The 21,367-nt window shown below is 33.8% G+C and overlaps 1 protein-coding gene and 1 long non-coding RNA gene across 3 annotated transcripts in view; one reads left to right on the top strand and one right to left on the bottom strand.

Annotated features, from left to right (window-relative positions):
* The first annotated feature begins 11,005 nt into the window (after positions 1 to 11,005).
* Positions 11,006 to 13,445, top strand: LOC111514287 (uncharacterized). The gene is made up of 3 exons (XR_002723340.2): positions 11,006 to 11,267; positions 12,555 to 12,675; positions 12,843 to 13,445. It is a non-coding gene; the product is annotated as an uncharacterized lncRNA (long non-coding RNA).
* LOC111514286 (uncharacterized) overlaps positions 12,803 to 21,367 on the bottom strand; it is a 21,082-nt gene continuing 12,517 nt past the window's right edge. The window contains exons 1-2 of one of the 2 annotated variants that reach the window (XM_023170524.2): positions 15,887 to 16,041; positions 12,803 to 13,130 (exon numbers count right to left, since the gene is read on the bottom strand). In XM_023170524.2, coding sequence (XP_023026292.1) covers positions 12,837 to 13,130; positions 15,887 to 15,943 — 351 coding nt within the window. In that variant the 5' untranslated portion in view covers positions 15,944 to 16,041 and the 3' untranslated portion in view covers positions 12,803 to 12,836. Of the gene's footprint in view, positions 13,131 to 15,886; positions 16,042 to 21,367 lie in introns of those variants that run through there. The other variant, XM_074176649.1, reaches the window with a different exon arrangement.

The raw sequence follows: 21,367 nt of genomic DNA, 5'->3' as shown, positions 1-21,367 counted from the left end.
GGACGGACAATATGGTTGAATTACTAGTCGCTACATATAGTAACCATAAAAGCAAATTTGATGATCCAAAATTTACCAAAAAAAAGGTTTGGAATTTATTTAGCCAGGATTTGATGGAAAAAGGAGTCATTAAAAGTGGTATCAAATGTGATGAAAAGTTGCGTAACCTGAAAAAAACATATGACAAAGTAAAGTTACATTTGAACACTTCAGGAGGGAATAAGATTGTATGGAAATTTTTTGAGGATTTCCAAAATATTTATTTTAAGGATCCTTCTTTCGAACCAGTGGTGGTGGCAAGTACTAGCGGAATCAAGAGGAAGACAGGAGAAAATACTGAAGCGAGGAACCTATCACCAGGAGAGAGTAAAAGGCCAAAGAAATTAATATCTTCTCTAGAAATAGAAAATAGAAGACAAAAACGACACGATGAAAACATGAGTTTGAAAAGAGAAATGTTCGAGTGGCTAAAAGAAAATCACCCGAAAAAAGACTAAATCTTATTTGTTTTCAAGTTATTTATTCCAAATGTGGATTCCAAAGAATACTTTTTTGTTTTAAATATTTTTTGTTGATTTTGAATATTTTTTATTTACTATATTTATAATGGTTTTTTATTTATGAGAAATATAGTTTTTTATGTGAATAAGACTACCATTTTCGAAATGCCTTTATTCTAAATCATTAGCCATTGTGGAAGAGATCTGAGATCATTCACTGAGTTCTTGACAAATCCTATTTCTTTTGACTCTTCCCATAAGTTGCCTTGCTCTTTCTATTTGCTGAGGTATGTGGACATCCTCTTCCTCTTCATGATTTTCAATGTCATTAATAATCATATCTTGCACATCATTTTGTATAATACATATATTGTGCAGAACACAGCATGCAATAATATATGTAGGCCTCCACTGAGAGGAACGCACATCCAATAATTCACCAAGACATCTGAATCTTTTTTTTAATAAGCCAAAGGCCCTTTCTATTGTACCTCTAGATAATAGAAAATTATATTGTTTTTGGCTATTTGTTAGATGGCCATTGTCTTTATAGGGAGTCATTATTTCTCGAAAACAGGGATAAGCCTTGTCACCAATTAAATGGGTGTCATTCGGAAATTTCCCGTCCTCTGTCATGAAACTCCAAATTTCACTTCTCCTTAAGACGCTAGCATCATGGTGTGCCCCGACTTCCCCTGCATAGCAGTGGGTGAACTTCAGGGTATTATCGCAGACTGCCTGCAACATTTAATGTTGAAATGATACTTTATTATGGCAGGACACGATTCCTGGAATATAACTTATTACCTGCAATATAATACTGGGATAAGATTTTCGGTTAACATATGAATTCCCATGGTTTTTGGGTTTCGGTATTTTTATGTATGTCCCATCTATGGCACCAATTGTGTTGGGGAATCCCATTCGCTGAAATCCGTTTTTTACTTCCTCAAGATAATCATTCGTGGGCCATAATATAAAATTTGGGCCTATATATAATAGAGCTTCTGCAACTCGCCTTACAGTCCTCAAAGCAGTGGCTTTGCCAACGTTGAATCGTCCACAGATGGATCTATGAGGAAAGTATTCAGTAGATGTTTTTATTTATGTAATTAAATTAATAAGTACCTAAAGGAATCTGGTGTTCCGAAATACCATAAAGCTAAGCAGAGTTGAACTCTTGGGGTAATAGTATGTCGACCTTTATCTATAATATTTGTCGATATTCTGTCAATTATCAATGACAAAATGTGATTAAAAGTGACCCTGTCCATCCTGAAGTTTTCTCGAAATTCTACGTCTGTGTAAAAATCCACTATTTACTCCATAAAATTTCGGACTCTAGGTCGGGGCACTGTAAAACATTACCATTGTGATATTCTTCAAATTCAAATGAATTTAATAATACTCAAAACATTACCCATGATACCTCGAGCTCGCAACCCATCTTCCTCTTCGCTACTTGAACTATCACTCTCGGTGAGTAATTCGTTCCAAAAAAACATTGCTATATCCATTAAAATAAAAATTGAGGTAACCCAAGAATCTTGTATACAAATCAAGTCAACGCGCCAAAGCAAATCAAAGTGACAGTTGATAAAATAAAATTGTCCCGTAAAAAATGTTCGTTGGTGCTAACCATAAACTGAAAAGTAGTTACCAGTCCGGTGAGTCTGGGCGATTAACGGAACATACGCAATATATAGGTTTGTTCCAACGGTTATATGGATATACAGGATTGCTTACTTTTTACTTTTTCGATTTTGTCAGACACGTCACGTGATCTCGTGACGTAACAGTGGTGACTCTGGATTGATTCGGTACTGCACTTTTAAATTAAAATAAACAAATTTCATGTAAATACCTTATTAGAATATTATTTTTATATAGGATTGAATACTTAATATGAATGGATTAATACTAAGTAAACATTTTTTTTTGTGGATGATAGGGCGAGCTATTTTGTCTTTTTTAAAAGTAAGAGGTTTCATCAGTTTTTTATTATTTTCGTGAAAACTGTAACTTCCCCAAAAATTTTGTAATGAACTTTGTTTTAGGTAATAGTATTATCTAAAAAATGGTAAAAGGTAAAAGGTAAGACCTCGTTAATCCTTAGCTCGCACAAGTTTCAACTTCTGAGAGTTGTCGTTCGTAGGGGTGCGACAGCTGGTTAACGGAAAAACAGATTTTAAACAGATTTTTTTTAAACAACTTTTATCTGACAGAAAATACATGATACGGTTTTTATTTTTTATTAATAAATGAGAAATGTAGATAGAATAATTTAACTTAAACTTTGTTCCATAAATGATGAAATTGATAAATCTACAATTTAATATATTATAATACTAGATTAGAGTAAAAAGGAACTACTTTATCCACTATATCCACTAAATATATTTGATATATTTTTTTGCATGAATGTAGAAAAATAAATTTAAAGGACTAATGTATTACTTTATTTAATTTTCGATTTTTTTTCTATTATCAGAATTGTTTAATTTTTTTCTTTTGAGTGACCTTTTTTCGTCGGCCTTTTAGTTATTATATTTCATTCTGATAATTGTTCTCAGTTTGCAAAATTCAAAAATAATATTTGCATTTCTTTTTGAAAGAGTTTTTACAACTCCTGGTCCTTTTCTAAATCCATTTAAATGATGCTTGTTTCACTTTTGAATTTTTTCTAACCAATTATCTGTAGGTTGCTGGACCCAAGAAGGTATATTATGATCTTCTGCTTTTATTTTATAAGTATAATCGCCCAAACCACGTAGATCATTTTTATGCTTTTTAGCAAAATGACTCAGCAATAAGTATATTCTAAAGAGTCCTCTGTTACATCTGGAATATTTGTATTTGAAGTTGAAGGAATGTTAGTAGAAATATTAGAACTACTAGATGAAAATGAGCTACTGCAATTTGATCCTATTGTCTGCTCTAAAATCGTGTCTGCGTTAATTTCAATTTCATTCGTACGACTTCTAATTTGAGAAAATTCATTTTTGAGAGTGAATTTATCCCCTCTTTTGCAGCGACGAATACATTGTTTTTGCAAAGTTATGGAAACCATATCCTTAGCAATAGGAAAAGAGTGAAATATTACATCAGTAACACCACTTTTCTTTAAAGTCAACTGATTGCTTTTGCAAGTTTATTCAAGGTTATTCAATGGTTAGACAATTATTGCTATTATTTACAGAAATGTGAATATTTCCAATATTTACCTTAATTTAATTTAAAACTGTTCAAAAAACAATGGCAAAAAACAAACCTCAAAACGGAAGAAAATAACAGAGTCTTATGGCGTCTACTCGTTACACCAGTTTAAAAGATGTCCAAAAGCACAAAAAAATACGACTTTCACAATAACGAACTCAATGTTTCAGAAAGCTAATTGGTATAGTTAAAAAAATGTTTGTCAAAATAAACAAAAATAATGTAATACTGTCCGAAAATAATCCTCAAAAAATATTAAAATAACACACAGTTTTATGGCGACTATTAAAAGTGTCACCAGTGTTACGTCACATCTCCTCGGCGTCACATAATAGTTTGGGTTTGTTCTGATCTTAACATCCGAAACTGTTTGGAAACATCGCAAAACATAATGCGTACAAGCAAAAAATCTCAAACAGTCCGAAATAGTCTCGGACACCTCTTTAAACCAAAACGCTTTTAATGATACCAATGTGCCACCTATCGTATATATGAAGATATATGAAGAGATGAAGACGAGAAAATACTATTGATCATGTCCATTTTGTTATGTAGCATATCCTTATAGTCAGTTCAAATGTTATCTAACCTCAATCATCAATTATTCAAATCAAATAAATGAAAAAACATCCTAGCAAATATCCCAAACAAATTTCCATATAAATGCGCTGAGCAACGGGAACAGTTCTCAACAATTCATCCTCGAGAGCAAAAATGATTCGGGACGGTTCAAAACAGTTTAGTCGAAACCAGAACAGAACAGAGGATTCATCAGTCCGAAATTATCCTCAATAAATCAAAACGTTCTATGCCAACTGCGCATGCTCCTGACGTCCTAGAACCTGAATTTCGTAGAACCAGAACAAACAAGACAACACAAGACAGAGAATCTCAAAATTGACAGCCATGGAAGTTTTTATGACTACTGACAGCAGTATTAAGAATATTCTATTGCAGTGTTATTAGTTATTATTTAGGAATTTTCAATGGAGGTATCTGAGTTACAGTAGAATACAACTTTTACTGTCTGAGCTATGCTACGAAAAAAAAGGAGGAAAGATAATAATGACGCCATCCAAGTTTCAGGCAGGGTTTTCATACATATAGGGGGATTACGAATGTCAAAAGATTTTTGCCACCACGTTTGTGATTTGATTGAAGAAAAATTGTGCTAAATTTGAACTAATACAAATTACATATAATCAATCCATTAATTTCTTATTGGGTACATCTATAATTCTGCAGCATGTACCAATTAGTCTTGAAGGTACCTTTCACATCTTTATCTCAAAATATATTTAGATGCATCTGTATGGTATATAACCTTGTATTCTGGTAAAATAATTCATGACTGGATACATAACCAAATTAATGAAAAAAAGTTACTTATTATTGCATTATAACATTGTTGTCAGGTTATGATTGTATATATTTTATTATCTTCTATTTAGATCATAAACACGCAAAATGGTCAATGGATAACGGAGGTGTTCGATTCATCAAAAAAACTTTCTGCTAATGAAATGTATTCAACAGCATCATTGTTTATTTATTAAATACAAAAAATTTGAATTTTATTCTGCAACTTGAATGTGTAAATGGCAACGTTGCGTACACAGAGATGTTTGTAGGGTGGAAAAAAACATATTGAATTTGCCGTGAAATAGAGAGATATATGAATATTGGCCCATCAGCTGAGGGAGGTTAGGTTAACATTCATGAAAGTAACATTCGTTGAATAATACCTAGAGTAAAAATTTTTTTTGTCGATCTAGGTCTGTTTCAACACTGATGACAGTTTGGGATTTTCTGCAATAAAAACTGTAAAATGGGAAATACCCTTTTGTATAATAAAATGATGATATTTTTGTATAATATCCACCCTAGATAAATATAAAAGAGAAATGAGATACTTTCTATAGATTTAATCCATTCCTTTTGAAGTTATAATGGAGTCGACGTCGCAATATTAGGTACCTACATTTCTAGAAAAAAGATAAAACCAGTAAATAAAAAAAATATATCAGCTGAAAACCAAGGGATTTGTTCAAGGACTGAAACAAGGAAAATATCATTTCAAGCTGTGAACTGTGAGAAATATGGAGTGTGAAAGCAGTCAAAGCAAACGCAGACGTCCGAATTTATCCGTATGTGTAGGTATTGTAGGTTGCTTGAACGAAATGAAAATATGTTGCATAACGAACGTAGTCAATTTGTGTAATGATTTAACAAGTGTCGACGAGAAGTGTTTACAGAATTCTCAAAACCTTCAAAGAAAATGAAGGTGAATGTGATAATCTCTTGAGACGTCGAAACTAGAGGAAGAAAAGAAATTCAGCTTGATGATTGCACCATATATGCTACTCGTAGGAAATTCGATTTATTCTTCAAACGAAATGGAATGCCAATCTCAAAAAAGTCGCATCCGAAATAAGTTTCAATGAATCGATGCCCAAATATCATGTGTTTTATTGCCCACATTGAAGCAAATGAACATTGAATTTATGCAAAGAGGTAGGAAAAGGGCTCTCATAGAAAGTCGAAAAATTACTTGAAACAAATCCGAGAGTAGCTAGTGTCTTGAAAGTAGAAAGATTATTATTCAGATGAGACTTGGTTGAATCAAGGTCATACTATCTCAAAGGTATGACAAGATTTCAAAATAAAAAGTTATCGACAGCTTTTATTGAAGGCCTCTCTCAACAGCTAGCTGGCAAATGACGGAGGATCATAGTAAGTCATATATATGCAGCGATTTGTTTTTTTGGAAAACGGCTTTTGTTACTTTTCGATTACAAGAAAACTAGCGACTACCACGAGGAAATGGGCGCGCAAAAGTTCGAAAGTTGGTTTTTAAAGATTTTACGAAACCTTGAATCAAAATCTATGATCGTCATGGTTAATGCCTCCTACTACAGCCTACAATTGGAGCAGTCACCAACAACTGCCTGTCGAAAAATTGATATCCATAACTGGCTGTCTCGAATAAAATTACCATTCGACGCTAATATGTGAAAGTCCAATTACTCACTTGAAAACTTTCGTCTCAGTTGTAAACAATATATTTGTTTTGACATGCATCAAAAGATTTAAATGTCCAGATGTCACATGCGTCCATATAAACACATCTAGAGGATGCCATTTCTAGAATTCAGCTATACTAAAACCAATAATGATTGAGAGTCCAGTTGACAGCAAATCGGGGGCGTGCTTATTAATTTTTGAGAGGGTTGAGAATGAAAGAAAAATTCTTAGTACAATTAGTTAAAATATTCATACACATTTTTTATTTATTTCATTAAAACTTTGCAATATCGTAATTTACCTAATTGTTGTAGTCGTTATGTGGGCCTTATGAAAACGGAGTAATAATCGTGGTAATTATAGTAGGTACCAAATAAATTAACAACATTAATAAAAAACACAATACAGATATAACTTTTTTCACTATTGGGTTGCAGCAATTGATAAGTGAACTCTTTATAACTATTCTCAAGCTTTCGAGTAACTTAAACTCATCGTCAGGGGTAATAGAAAATACAAATTACAAATTTTTTATAATAGAATATAATATAAATGTAAATGTACAAATTTTCGTCTAATCTTCAACCTCAGATTCGTCACTGTTGCTACCGCTATCATCAAAGTGAATTATGATTGGTTCAATATGGTTGTCTACGTCCCACATTTTTTGCTCCTCTTTTAAAACGTGTTGCATGCATTTCTTCCAGTCTTCTGCAGAAACAGTTCGAATAGCTTCTTGTAGGTGATGTTGCACGTCCACTAATTTAAATGTTCTGTTTTCTCGTGCCACATATCCTTTTACTTGCGCCCAGATTAATTCTATTGGGTTTAATTCGCAGTGGTATGGTGGTAACCTTAAAACTGTAATTCCACGACTTAACGCCATTTCATCCACTGCGAATTTTTTATATTTGTCTGTGTGTAATTTTGTTAGCTGAAGTAGTTCTGCCTTTAAACTATCTTTGTTATATTGGATGTTCTTATTAATTAACTATTCTTGAATTGCTGCTTTTTTCCATGATTGTTTCGGTAATGGTTCTAAATGTCGACTATGGTATGGGGCATTGTCCATGACGATGACAGACCCAGGTTCCACAAGTTGAATGATGCCTTCAAACCATTTTTCAAACACCTCCGCATTCATCTCTTCATGATAGTCGCCTGTTTTCTTAGATTTAAATATTAATTCACCATTTGGTAAAAATCCACTGTCGCTTCCTATATGCGTAACCAGATCCAGATGGCTGTTTTAACCCAACTGACAAACCTTCAATAAAGGCTTGTCGTGCACTTGTTATATTACCATCCTGCCATACTTTTTTGACCGTATGTCCTTTGTTAACCCATGTCTCGTCCATGAAGTACAATTTTTTTTGAGCTTCCGAAATTCGTCAATTTTTCTTAGATAATTTCTTCTCCATGCTATTATTTCTTGACGTTCAATGAGAATGCTTTTCCTGTCAACTTTTCCGTACGTAAATTTCATTCCGTGTACAAGTTTCCCAAAGTGTCTTTACCCATTTTTGGGACCAATTCATGATCGCTAAGTGCCTCCAGAACTGTTTGTAGTGTGGGCAGCTCATTTCTGAAAAAGAAACTGTGAATAGTTCTGCGTATACTGGTTTTGGCTTCTTCATCAACTGTGATTTTTTTTGTCCGCTACTAGTTTTTGGCGTTTGTACGTCCCCATAAATTTCTGCTTCTCTTAGTATTTTGTAAATCGATGATTTTGGTACACCGGTATAATCAGAGCACATATCAACTAATTTATCTTGTGTAATTGTGGAACTTAATGATGTAGAAATGCCCGGTTGGTTATTCGGAGTTACACACGTAGAATTACAGCACATATGCACAAAGTCATCTTTTGGTGGCTGATGATCTCTCTCAAGACAGTGAATTACTCGCAGTACAATTTGTTTTTCTCTTACTGACCGAGACTCCGACCGTTTTACCTTTTTCGACGTGGAAGGCCCGACCATGTCTCCCATTTTTTGAGTAGTTTGAGAACGGTGTAGAAATATAATTATGTAACGCTTAAACACTTAGCACTATTATTTTCACCAATTGTTATCACAACACGTCGATTGCTGACTAACTTAACTGTAAAACGTACAATTCACGCTGTATAATTCACAAACCAATGATACGCTCATGGCTGCAAGTACATTAGTGAGGACTGCAACGATGAGATGGAAGTTACGGTAAAGTGACAAAGACAGAAATATCATTGCGTACAGCGTTGCCACTAGTTGTAATAAATATCTAACACTATACAGAAAATAATGAATTTTAACTGATCAGTAATCAGGAAATGTATAAGTATTACTCATTACAAGCTCATTACTGATTTTTGTCATAAATAATACCTTTTAATCGTACTAGTATTTGCCACAACCTACAACTCTACTGCTTACTATATTTTGATTCTGCTATAAACTGGTAACGTAAAATTTAGATATGACAACGCGCTTTACTCTCAATCATTATTTTTTTTACTATATGTTTCGAATTTTAATTTTCAATCTCTCGCTTTAGCAATGGCAACCAGGTAAATCTATCTTCACTAGTTGAAATACACTTGTTATCTGCTAGAACAGCCGCTCTCAAACTTTTTTGTGACGGAACCCTTTCGGAAAGCGAAAAACTTGACGAAACCCTACAATAAAACAATAGTTTTTCAAAGTGTATTCTTTATTAATAAGCCTAACAAAAGTACAATGTAACAGTTACTTATTACTTACATAACAAGTATAATAGTAGAACCAATATATTGAAAAGAAAAAAATCTAACTTATGGAAGGTATGAAACTGTTTTTTTTATCAACTAGTTGATATTAGGTTTGATAGAAGACAGTTGAAATCTCATATCTATTGCGGTATTGTTTTTGTGGCTGCATAGGTTGAGAATCCTGTTTCGCACAAATATTTAGTTCGGAACGGGAAAAGAATATTTAGAGCCATTTCGGCAAGCATTGGATATTCATCACGAATTCTGCATCAAAAATCGTTGAGAGGCGACGTTTTGATCAGTGACTCCATACTTGTGTCTGCTTTATCAACTAGTTGATATTAGGTTTGATAGAAGACAGTTGAAATCTCATATCTATTGCGGTATTGTTTTTGTGGCTGCATAGGTTGAGAATCCTGTTTCGCACAAATATTTTGTTGGGAACGGGAGAAGAATATTCAGAGCCATTTCGGCAATCATTGGATATTCATCACGAATTTTCCATGAAAAATCGTTGAGAGGCGTCGTTTTGATCAGTGACTCCATACTTGTGTCTGCTGATATTTCTAAAAGAGATTCATATATCTTGTTTGACATACTTTCAGGCTTTTCCAAGTTGGGTAAGAAAGGATTATGAATCCGTGAATTTATTTTAATTTTCGTATTCTGTTCTTTGGGGAAATAATTCTCAAAAGATGCGTGCAAAGAAGTGAGATATTGGACCAATTCTTCGAATACATCTCTAGAAATATTTCAGAGTCGTTATCGCTAACAACCTCACTGAGTGACGTAAAGTTTTCTCTTTCACTCTTACCATCGCAAACAATCTAAAATTTTCTTTTCTTTTGAAAGCAATTATTTTGTTACATACCTGGAACACTGTTGTCTGTTTACCTTGCAATGATAAATTCAATTCGTTCAGTTTTTTAAAGATATCCGTCACAGAAGACAGTCGAAACAACCAAGTTCTATCATACAAACGGTCTGTCAAATTTAAAAGAAGTATCTGTAACTCGGCTCCAAGTTCAAGTAGCCTCGTTAAAATTTTACGCCGAGACAGTCATCACACTTCTGTACGGAGCAGCAGTGTTTTATGTTTGCTGCCATAATCCTCACATAATAATGAGAGCAATCGGGATTGTAGTGGTCGTAATTTAATAAAATTTATTATTTTTACCGCTTCATCCATAAGTATTTAAGATTTGACGGCATTTCCTTCATCGCAAGTGCTTGTCTATGCAGGATGCAATACCTGGAATTACAATTAGACACTATTTTTATTTGTGACACTAATCCTGCTGTTTTATCCACCCTTCATCGCCTTGGCTCCATCTGTACAAATGGAAATGCAATCGTTCCAACTGAGATTTTCTTCAAAAAATATACCTATTTATTTTATTGAAAATTCTTCTTCGGTAGTGTTTATGGGCAGCGGTGAACATATAAACATGACATTTTCAAAAGAACTTTCATATGTATATCTCACCAGCAAGATAGCTAGACACTAGCGATATCAGTCGATTCATTCATTTGCAAGATGAATCGTGTTTTTGTAGATGTGTAATTAGTTCTTATTTGACGTAGCTTGATGACAGATTATGAATTATTCGTGAAACAGTATCGTTTGGATTACATGCATCATAGTTTTTTGACTTTCCAATAACTGTTCTTTTTTACGTACAAAAATTCCTTATTGTTGTTTTCAGTCTCGGGATGTACAATTTTTAAATCTCGACGCAACTTCGCGGGTTCCATGGAACTATTAGAAAGCAGTTTACTACACATCATGCAGAAAGGTGAGCCGTTGGAATCAACAAATCCGAAACTGATATATGATTCATCATACTTCACACGTTTAATGCCTTTAACCCAACGTTTTATTCCTCTTTATTAATAATGTTACATGTCAGGATGGTGGGGTCAAAACAAAGCACGATAGTCACGTTAGCCCAAAGAAGAAATGAACCAAACTGAGAATACTACAGTAGAACAATAAACACTTCGTTTCTAGCAGGTAGTTATTCATCACTCCGAACGCTAATCGTCGACTGAGTGTCGGTCCGCGATCGTCGCTTTCATAGTCCTAGCCTCGATCTCGAACATTCTCAAAAATACTCGGATCGGCGCCTTTGATAAGTAAAAAGCCAAAATAAAAATATGAATACAAAAAATATGGTGTAAACAATTTCGACTTCATGTTTTGATGGTAGAGCCGAAAGTTGCCTGTTCACAACTATAGCGTCTCATCTCAGAGGCGGCTTTTATCAAAGGGACTGCGCGTTTACAACTAGATATCGGCGGTGGCGGCATAGTAAAATTGTACGGTACGTTCACCCAGATGGCTTGCATAGCCGAACGCCGCCTTTCGGCAAGGCAACGGTAGCTTTATCTCGGACGGTGGCTCGTTTGTGTCGACTCAACAAAGTATGCCAATATTGCCAATCATTTGACTGAGCAAAGTATACTGTGGTGGGTTGTGACTAGTTCGGCTGCGCTTGTGATACGCCCCGTCAAAACGGTCCACCAGAGAGAGGCGTTTTGAATTTGTTTTTAATTTCTTGCGGAACCCCTAGAGGAGTATTGGGGAACCCTAGGGTTCTGCGGAACACACTTAGACTATGGCTGTGCTAGAAGAATATATCGAATTCTTTGAGTATTCTAATTTTTAATCATTTTCTTTGGCGATGTTTTTTTGTTTCACTCCATTTTATATCGTGATCATCAGATGATTTTAGAATATGCTCTGGTATCCCTGGTACCTTGTACCAGAATTAGCCTACTCTTGCTTTTCCCATTGCTACAAAATGTAAAGAAAGGAAATTCAATAGCATCTCCAATGCAGCTGTAGCTGTGGTTTCCAGTCTGCTGCTTTCATTATTTCCGAACAGGCAAGTGTTTGCATCCTACTTAGTCTGTTGATAGCAGTCGTTTGTTTCATCTTTGGCAACCATAGATGCATATGTTTTCATGGGTTAAACCTTCATAGAGTATAGCCAATATAGGGGTTTCAACCTAAGGTGTGTCTGGCCGGTATAAGTGCTACCTATGTTTTTCGTTTTACCTTATTTAAATATTTTTTCCAGGCCACCAGATAGTGAACAGTTTCCTTGGAGTATCCCGATTTCATCATCCATTTTTGTACCTCAGGAATTTTCGTAGATACTCCCTTGGATGTCAACAAGATATTGCTTAGTGTGAAACGTAGTAAGACATTATTTCTCAGCAGCTAGACTGCATTAACCTTTCTTGATTTTATAGATATATATTACGCAATCAATATGTTATCGAATTGAAGGTCAGCTTAAAAGCTGATGAATTAAAAAAAAATGCATTTACATATAAAATGTAGGTATATTTATATCAAATTACAGACATCCGGCACCAGCCATTTGCAATTGTTGCAAAAGTAGAGGGTTTGAGAGTAAGCTGTTCGAGCCTCCGCATAACTTTGCACACATTCTAGCCTTCATTTTACTCAACAATCCCAGTGTAGGAGACAGTGAAATGGACACTGGTGCAGCAGGTGCACAAGGGTTGGGTAAACCAGGGATACAAGGTGGAGGGTATGCAGGTGGTGCAGGTGGTGGCAACAAATTAGCAAGTTTTGCAAGAAGTTGTGCATTAGGGTCCGCCAAAGCAGGTCTCAAACAACATGGATGCTGGAAAAAATAAATAAATGAATAAAGAAAAAAATGTTCTGAAACGATACAAATATGATACTATTTTAATGAAATGTTTCAAAATTTTGTTACTATCTAATATTTGTATTTAGGCGTGAAATGTTCAATTCGGGAGAACCATGGCATTGGCGACTTAGTTTGAATTTTAACTCGGTAAGGCATCATTATAGCAATATGCAATAAAAGGAATTGTAGTCACAAACTTTCGAACATTAGTTGTTCCATACATAAATATAATAGTTATATATCATAGCAGATATAGTTTAGTGAGTCATTATAATATTTAGAATACTATCAGGCCGTTTTTTTAACTGATCCCACTATTGCCATCTCGGGAATGATAAGACCTACAAGGTTGATTGAATTGAATAGGAGTTTTCTATTTCAGGAAACAAGAATATCTTTTCAGATAGAGAAGATCAGTGGCTGTTTTCAAATATTCGCCAAAAACTAGAATTTCCTTTTTTGGCTCTACCGCTTCCATTTCGAACAATATAAAAAAAGGAGCTGAACTAACATCACTGTTTCAAATTTGTTATAATCTGATATAAACCAATTTTCAATACAACGTTTCGTTCATCAGATTTCTTTATGAACTTTATTTTTTTAAATACGGATCTCTAGGTTTTTTATCGATTCATGTAGCCACTGTATTAACAAATTCAGCTATGTGTTTCAATACATGTCCCTATGGAAAAAGTTATTGATGATCTTATGAACGAAACGTCGTCAGTGCAACATATTGTAAATAACGTTAAAATCGTTAAAATTGTAACCCTGAGTATAAGACTCAGAGGTGGGTATTATTAGTGGATTTTCTTCTTCGAAAACTAAATTTCTACATTTTCGAAAACGGATCAACAATTTTTTTGAATTTCGCACACCAAAGTGGCGCCCAAAAAAGTATGTTATTTTCAGAACGTCTTTTCGCACATAACTTTGCGAATTTCCAAAATATCGATTTGTTACAAACATATTCGTATAACTAGAAAAAACACATTTGAAAGAAAGTGCGGCGCACAGACAAAAATTCCATATATTCCCTAATTCTGAACCGACTTTGATAATGTTATTATTGAATAAGCCTGTATACCCCGCGTGTTGAACTACATCGATTGATGATTCTATTTTTAACATTCTATATAATGACATACTGCATATGCCTTAAAAAAGGCATAATAACACTTCCAGCAAAGTTTGTGAGTTATGCAAGTGAAGATGTAAGCAAAGTTTCAATATTTTAAAATGTTAATAAAATTATGCTTCACGGCGCGGTAATTATAACTGCCCTATGAATTTATAATCAACGTAGGTAGTTCATTAGTTTGAGTAGGTATACAAAAAGCTGTATGGAAGGTTTCAAAGAGAAAGTATCGAAAACCGAGGCAGTAGTGAAGTTTCATTACATAGTGCTTTATGGCACGGTCGGAACCTCGATTCCATTGGTGATTTTGGTGCCCTCTAAATTTGTAATCAAAACTACCTTCCAATTTCAACGTAGACTGTCATTTTGAGTGAACACGGTGCTTTCTGAGAAGTTTGAAAAAAAATGAAGAATTGAGTGGTTGGTGAAGCTTTTCTTTTCGAGTTATTGAAGTCATTTTTATAACGGCATTTGTTACTACCACAATTATAAATTTTTTGGTAAAACTAATATACCATATCTTATTTTTTAAAGATCAACCTCGTGACGACGATATGAACTTTTGATAAGCCTATCTTATAAAGTCACCGAAACAACAATAAAAAACTATTTTTTGTTATTTCTGTTATTTTCATGTTTCAATAATGTTCCCTGTTTTGAATGAGTGCTATTTCAACATGATATTTGCAATGATTCTAGGGTAAATCGTCTAGGGTAAATCTAGCTATTAATTTATTTTGCTTCTTAAATAGCACGCTTATGTTATATATTGTTACATATTTCATGATGTAATATTGTTTATATTTCTGCTTCAAACCTCTTTTATGATTTTATAATTATTTTTCAACTACTCTTTTTCATGGAGATGCAGTAGGTTCTGCAGAATCTCAATTGAAACGCTCTTAGGATGGTAAGTGTGCGAAATTGGCGATTTATGTTGGATTCAATCGTTGCGAATTATATTAATTTGGAACAACAGTTTCGAGAATTTTATTTACGAGGATGGTGTTCTCCGAATGAAAGAGTATTTGAAGAGTTTGAGTATGGTCAGTACGTTAGCAGTGTATTGCCACATACTCATATCGCTCTGGGTGGGATTACGCTCGTTGAGTCAGTTGAACACTTCACGTAGAAGTGTCAATAGAAATTGTACGATGACTTAAATTTTCTAAGTGTTATATTTCGAGAACAATATTTTTGAAATATTTTGAAGCCAGAGATTGTTATTAACATCGAAATGAAATCAACCATTAAAAGAGTTCAGTGAAAATGGACAACGGTAACAATAAATAAACTTTGTGAGGAAAAATGTAAAAATTGGTTAGCGAATTCGGAAAAACTAAAGAATCATTAAAAATACCATCTTGCAAAAGAAATAAAGTCACCGTTACAAAATGAAAATTATTTTTTACCTCACATTATTTTCTCTGTATCCAAATTTATCGTTTTTTCTTTACACAGAGCACCTTTCAGGAGCAGAATTGTTAGTCTAGTCTTGATAAATGTTTTATAAATTACAATTTTATATATGTTGCATATATTGCAGTGTATCTATTAGCATGTTATTCCTAGTAAAATTTAGTTGACTCACCACACAAATTGCCATGCCTAATACCGCTGCAACAACAAAAAAGTTGTATCTGTTCATTGTGGATGAAATTGAAGGAAATGAATAGAATGACTATTTTTAGGTTGGACATTCTTTTATACCATCATCAACAACTCGAACATTGTTTTACCTAACTCATGTGTACGACATGAAAGTGTAAACATCGACTTGAAATCATAAGACTTTGTTTATTTTCGAAAAAGTTCATTGTCGACATTTTCCGTGATGTTATTATGAGTGCAGGTTATATGTTGAATCTTCTTCCGCATATTGTACTTCATGTTAACTGATAAGAAAAAAATATTTGTAAAGTATCCATTATCAAACAATACGATTTCGCAACTAACAACTAGTTGAATGAAAAATACTAAATTCCATATCATTTTTTTGAAAACCAAAATGCAGGGGAATCAAAACAAGTATTTTCGGATATATATATATATATATATATATATATATATATATATATATATATATATATATATATATATATAGAAACAGAAGTTACTATCGGACATAGCACTCAAGAAAGTGACAAACCATAGACACGTGTTTCGGGCTTTTGTCCCATCATCAGTATGGTGCAGCCAAGTGTAAGGATGGGCAACACTTGGTTACCAAAATATAGAAATACAAATGCACGGAGACACCATCAGGAGCCAGCCGCACATTTGTGGTTTCAGTTAATAGATCTCGTGTTCACAAGAAAACTGTCAAAATCACCACTATAGCTACCTGCGTGACATCCGGGTTCAGGAAATAATAAAAATATGAATGTTATCGAGTGTTTTGATAAAGATAAGGAAGTAATTAATCGGACAAAGTGGTAAACCATAGACACGTGTTTCGGTCATTTGTATTTCTTTCTTCTGGTAACCAAGCCCGAAACACGTGTCTATGGTTTGCCACTTTCTTGAGTGCTATGTCCGATTGATCACTTCTTTATCTATATCAAGGAAATCTTTTATGATTATTTAAAACATATCTACATCAAAAATATATTATATGTTTTAATAAGCAGAAAAAGAAATGAAAATGATAGCAATAATAACATCCGAAACGAACACTATAATTGTAATGAAAATTGAAATGAAGTACTTTATTTAGGTACCCAAAAAAATTATTGGCGCAGTAAATATTCGGATTGAAGTCCTTCCATTTCGAGAGATTTTTGAACTCGATTTTTTATATTATTTATTGCCCTTAATACACTTATTTGCTGCATTGTTGCGAAATCATTCAAAATCCTCAATCTCGAGTCTTCCACATTTTCTATCTTTCTGCCAGCGTAAATCCTATTTTCCTCCATAGAAAATAGTTCAAAATAGTAAGATCTGGTGATCTTGCAGACCACCTTATTGTACCATTATTTGTCTCGAAATGGAAGGACTCCAATTCGAACATTTATTGCACAATTAATTTTTTTATGTATATGAATTACTTACTTCATTTCAATTTGCATTATAGTTATAGTGTTCTTTTTGGATGTTATTATTGCTAGCATTTTTTTTCTGCTCTTCAAAACACATATAATATATTTTTGTTGTAGATATGTTTCAGATAATCATAAAAGGTTTTCTTATTCGAAGTTCATTGTAGAAAACGCTCAGAGCAATGGAAAAAATATGAATAGGTACCTAAAAATGAACAAAAAAACTCACGAAAAATTCTACGGTACATAGGGAGACGAGAAAGTTGCTATTGTGTTTTTATTCAACTCAGTCAACCAATTTCCAGGGCCGTAATTTGAAAGGGAATAATTCACATAATTATAATCGAATATTACCGAAAACTCCCGAAATATAAAATTTAATTTAATTTCTTAGTATGAAGTGAATGTCTACGATCCAAAAACTACAACAAAAATACAGGTCCGTATTTAAAAATTAAAAGATGGGGGTGGCCCAAATCAGATGACACCCTGTATAAAAGATTCATGGATATATTCTGAGAGCCCACATCAAGTGCCAATAGCAAAATGTGGACAGATTTTCAACATGTCTCCGAATAAAGAAGATATAGGCAAAAAAATAATTTGGGATTTTTTTGTTTTTCGTGTATATCTCCAGAACCAAAAGAGATATATTCGATTTCTTTACATCACTGAATAGGTCTCTGAAATACGCAACTTTGCTTTGATTTAACCGACACTCTATCTCTTATCGTTTACGAGATCCCCATGTACAGAAACGAATTTTAATAGCCCTGTATATATGAAATAGAGAAAGGTTAATGCAGTCAAGCTACTGTAAAATAATTCCATGGAAATCAAAATATAAATAGATGAATACTATTTTGATCATTCCCATGTTGATCTCAATTTAAGAGCCACCGGTAAACAGCTGTTTCAGCCTATTGGGCATCATCAGTACCGGGCAGGCGGTCCCCGATTGAAGACAAAATGTGAATAATCAACATTTTGTCTTCAATCGAGGACCGCCTGCCCGGTACTGACGATGCCCAATTTTGAGTATCATGGAATTTTTTTCCAGCAGCTTGACTGCATTAACCTTTCTCGATTTCATATCATTTCTAGAAACATGTGGATTCGTTTTTCTATAGCATTTCAGGTAAGCTTCTCAAATTTCTGCCACCGCAGTTGTCGGTTGATTGGTCAAACCACCAACACTGACATAAAAACTTGTTTTAATATTATGGTAACTTTTCTTTCACTTGTAATTTCGACGTTTTGTTGAATTGACAATTAATGAACTATTATCTACCATGGGATTATGAACAACAACAATAATGTTTACCGTTATAATTTTCAGGTAATTATAAGAATAAGTTCTTGAACATATTTTGATCAAATTCTGGATAATGATAAACCAAAACCGGCTGAATCCATTGGAGTAGTCATAATTTTGATGAAAGTTCTAAGATTGAAATGGTGGTATAGTTGAATGCCACATTTTTAAAATATTATTCTCTTTCAACTTTTTCAACGATGAATGCATTATTCTGTAGTTATGAAAGGACCATCTTAATACATTGGTATTTTTTTTGGTCGTCGCGTGGGACGCATAGTCCATATAATAGCCAGCAACTTTGTTTAAATCTGTTTTTCCGTTAACCAGCTGTCGCACCCTACGAACGACAACCCTCAGAAGTCGAAACTTGTGCGAGCTAAGGATCAACGAGGTCTTTCCTTTTAACGTGTAATTCCTAACACGGGTTGGACAGTAGCAAGTGAAGATCGATCGTTCAGACTAGGGCTTGAACCACCGACCAACACGGCAGTCAATTCGAGTGAGTGAACAAAGCACCCACGCCGAACCGCTTGGCTACCGACTGACTAAACGTTTTCTTTATCTCAATTTCTGAAAACAAGGGAAGGGGTTTCAGGATATTATTTATAACACCCAGGGGTCGATCAGGGTGACTTTGCACAGAATAGGTAGACCGCGGAAAGAAAGGATTTTAAGGATGGGGACATGTGCACATAAAAATCACATCAAGTCTTGTCTACAACTTCAGGTTACAATCATTCACGAATTTCATCATAGCGTCTGTTACTTGTGGTTTGTTCAGTGCTAGTAAGTGCAATATATTTAAAGGTGGTATTATATTTTCCCGTTTTAATGTTTCCATGAAATTTTTGGTTTTTCCTGATATTCAGAACAGTTAAAAATATATGATCAATATCAGATATTACGTTACATGTAGAACATTTGTTTGAATCAACGATTCATTCCTATTTTGTAAAGATGAGCTGGATAGTATGCATGTCCGAATTTCAGTCTGGTTATTATGACAATTGTTTTCCTTCCGTAGTTCATTTTTTTGTGTCATATTTCCGCTGGGATTTTTGATACTAAAAACGCAGAGTTTTTACAATACTCTTTCCATGTTGTTGCCCAATATTGCTTGAACCTACTCTTTGCTAAGTTTACACATTCTTCAGCGCCACTTTCATTTTCAATGCGTTGTCCTGTACCGATGCCTGTTTTTGCCAGTTCATCAACTTTCTCGTTGCCTATTAAGCCTGCGTGAGCTTTGATCCACATAAATTTGATATAATACATTCCAATAGCAATGTGTTGAAATGGTATGGTCGGTTTTTAAAATCAATCATTAGGTATTTTTTATTTTTGACATTGAAAAATAAGAAAAGTTGACTTTCCTAGTAGACGTTTCGAAAGTCTATCTATGGAAAAACAATAATTTCAGTCGGTCGAAAAAAATATGTTTCCATTTTAAATATGCCACACTTTAAAGTAATATCAATTTTGAATTCTCTGTAACATGAAAATCTTCAAGCGGTTTTAATTTTATTTTCGAAGAGATACCGTCATCGAACATTTTTTGCTATTTGACCTCTTGAGCTCGCCATAGATTCGATGTTATTCATATGCATTCGAACAAATTTGTAATTGAATTGAAAAAATGGGTTATTTACCTGATCCTGCTAATATGAGGTCATTTAATGAATAACTAGTTTTAGTTTTTCAACTCGCATCAAATTGTACCCAACAGTTTGTTGTAAAACGATTTATCAAAAATTGAATATTACTGTGAAGTTTCTTCATTAAATATTCATAACTTTTCAGTTTCCATTATTTTGAAATCAATTCGCCACTGCCACTGCAATTTAAATAATTATTTTTATGACCATATTGGGATTGATGTATTATGTTTGTATTTGCGTTTTTGCAAAAACTTTATATAACATCTAATTTTACTTGTCCTAAACGCAACGGATTTCAAAATTTATTACTCGAGAATTCTAGTTGTGTATCCAAGTTTGGTAGATATTTATCTGTTTGTTTATTTTTTCATTTCCGTTCAGATTAATTATACAATAACATACATACAATTATTATGTGACTTACACCTGTTATGTTCGTGCTTTCATCCCCCATTGATTTTTTTACAATTCATAGATTTTTCACCGATATTGTACACTGTTTTTGTGTGATAAGAAGTTTAAACTGGTCTGTATATAAAAATCCGGTGCTGGTTCTAATGAAAATACGCTTTTTCTGAGACAATTCGATTGAAAACTTAACTCGTGACACTTAAAATTTTAAACGATTCAAAAAAGTCACATAGGAATTGAAAGGTCAGAATTATTATAAATCAAACCAATCAAATCTACAGATTCATTCGATGACAGAAGAAGAAAGACAAGATGTAAGACCTCGTTAATCCTTAGCTCGCACAAGTTTCTCAACTTCTGAGAGTTGTCGTTCGTAGGGGGGCGACAACTAATTAACGGAGAAACAGATTTTTTTAATCACCTGGCAAGGCAGAATGTTTAATATGTTGAAAATTTTTCAAAATATAAGGATTGAAATCCACATGCCAAAAGTTCATTCTAAATCAGTTCATAGTACAAGTTATTATAAATAAAGAAGATCCTAATATCTTCGATCAATTCAACTCCATCGCTCCTGGTATCGTATACATGTGGTTGAGACACCCAATTGTTTCTTCTCGGAGCCCCACTATCTGCTGATGCCT

Source organism: Leptinotarsa decemlineata, unplaced genomic scaffold, assembly GCF_025532065.1.
Source record: "Leptinotarsa decemlineata unplaced genomic scaffold, Ldec_3_MD MMD2_P_RNA_scaffold_14, whole genome shotgun sequence".
Taxonomy (NCBI): Eukaryota; Metazoa; Arthropoda; class Insecta; order Coleoptera; family Chrysomelidae; genus Leptinotarsa; species Leptinotarsa decemlineata.
This window is presented reverse-complemented; position numbering and strand designations above follow the sequence as displayed.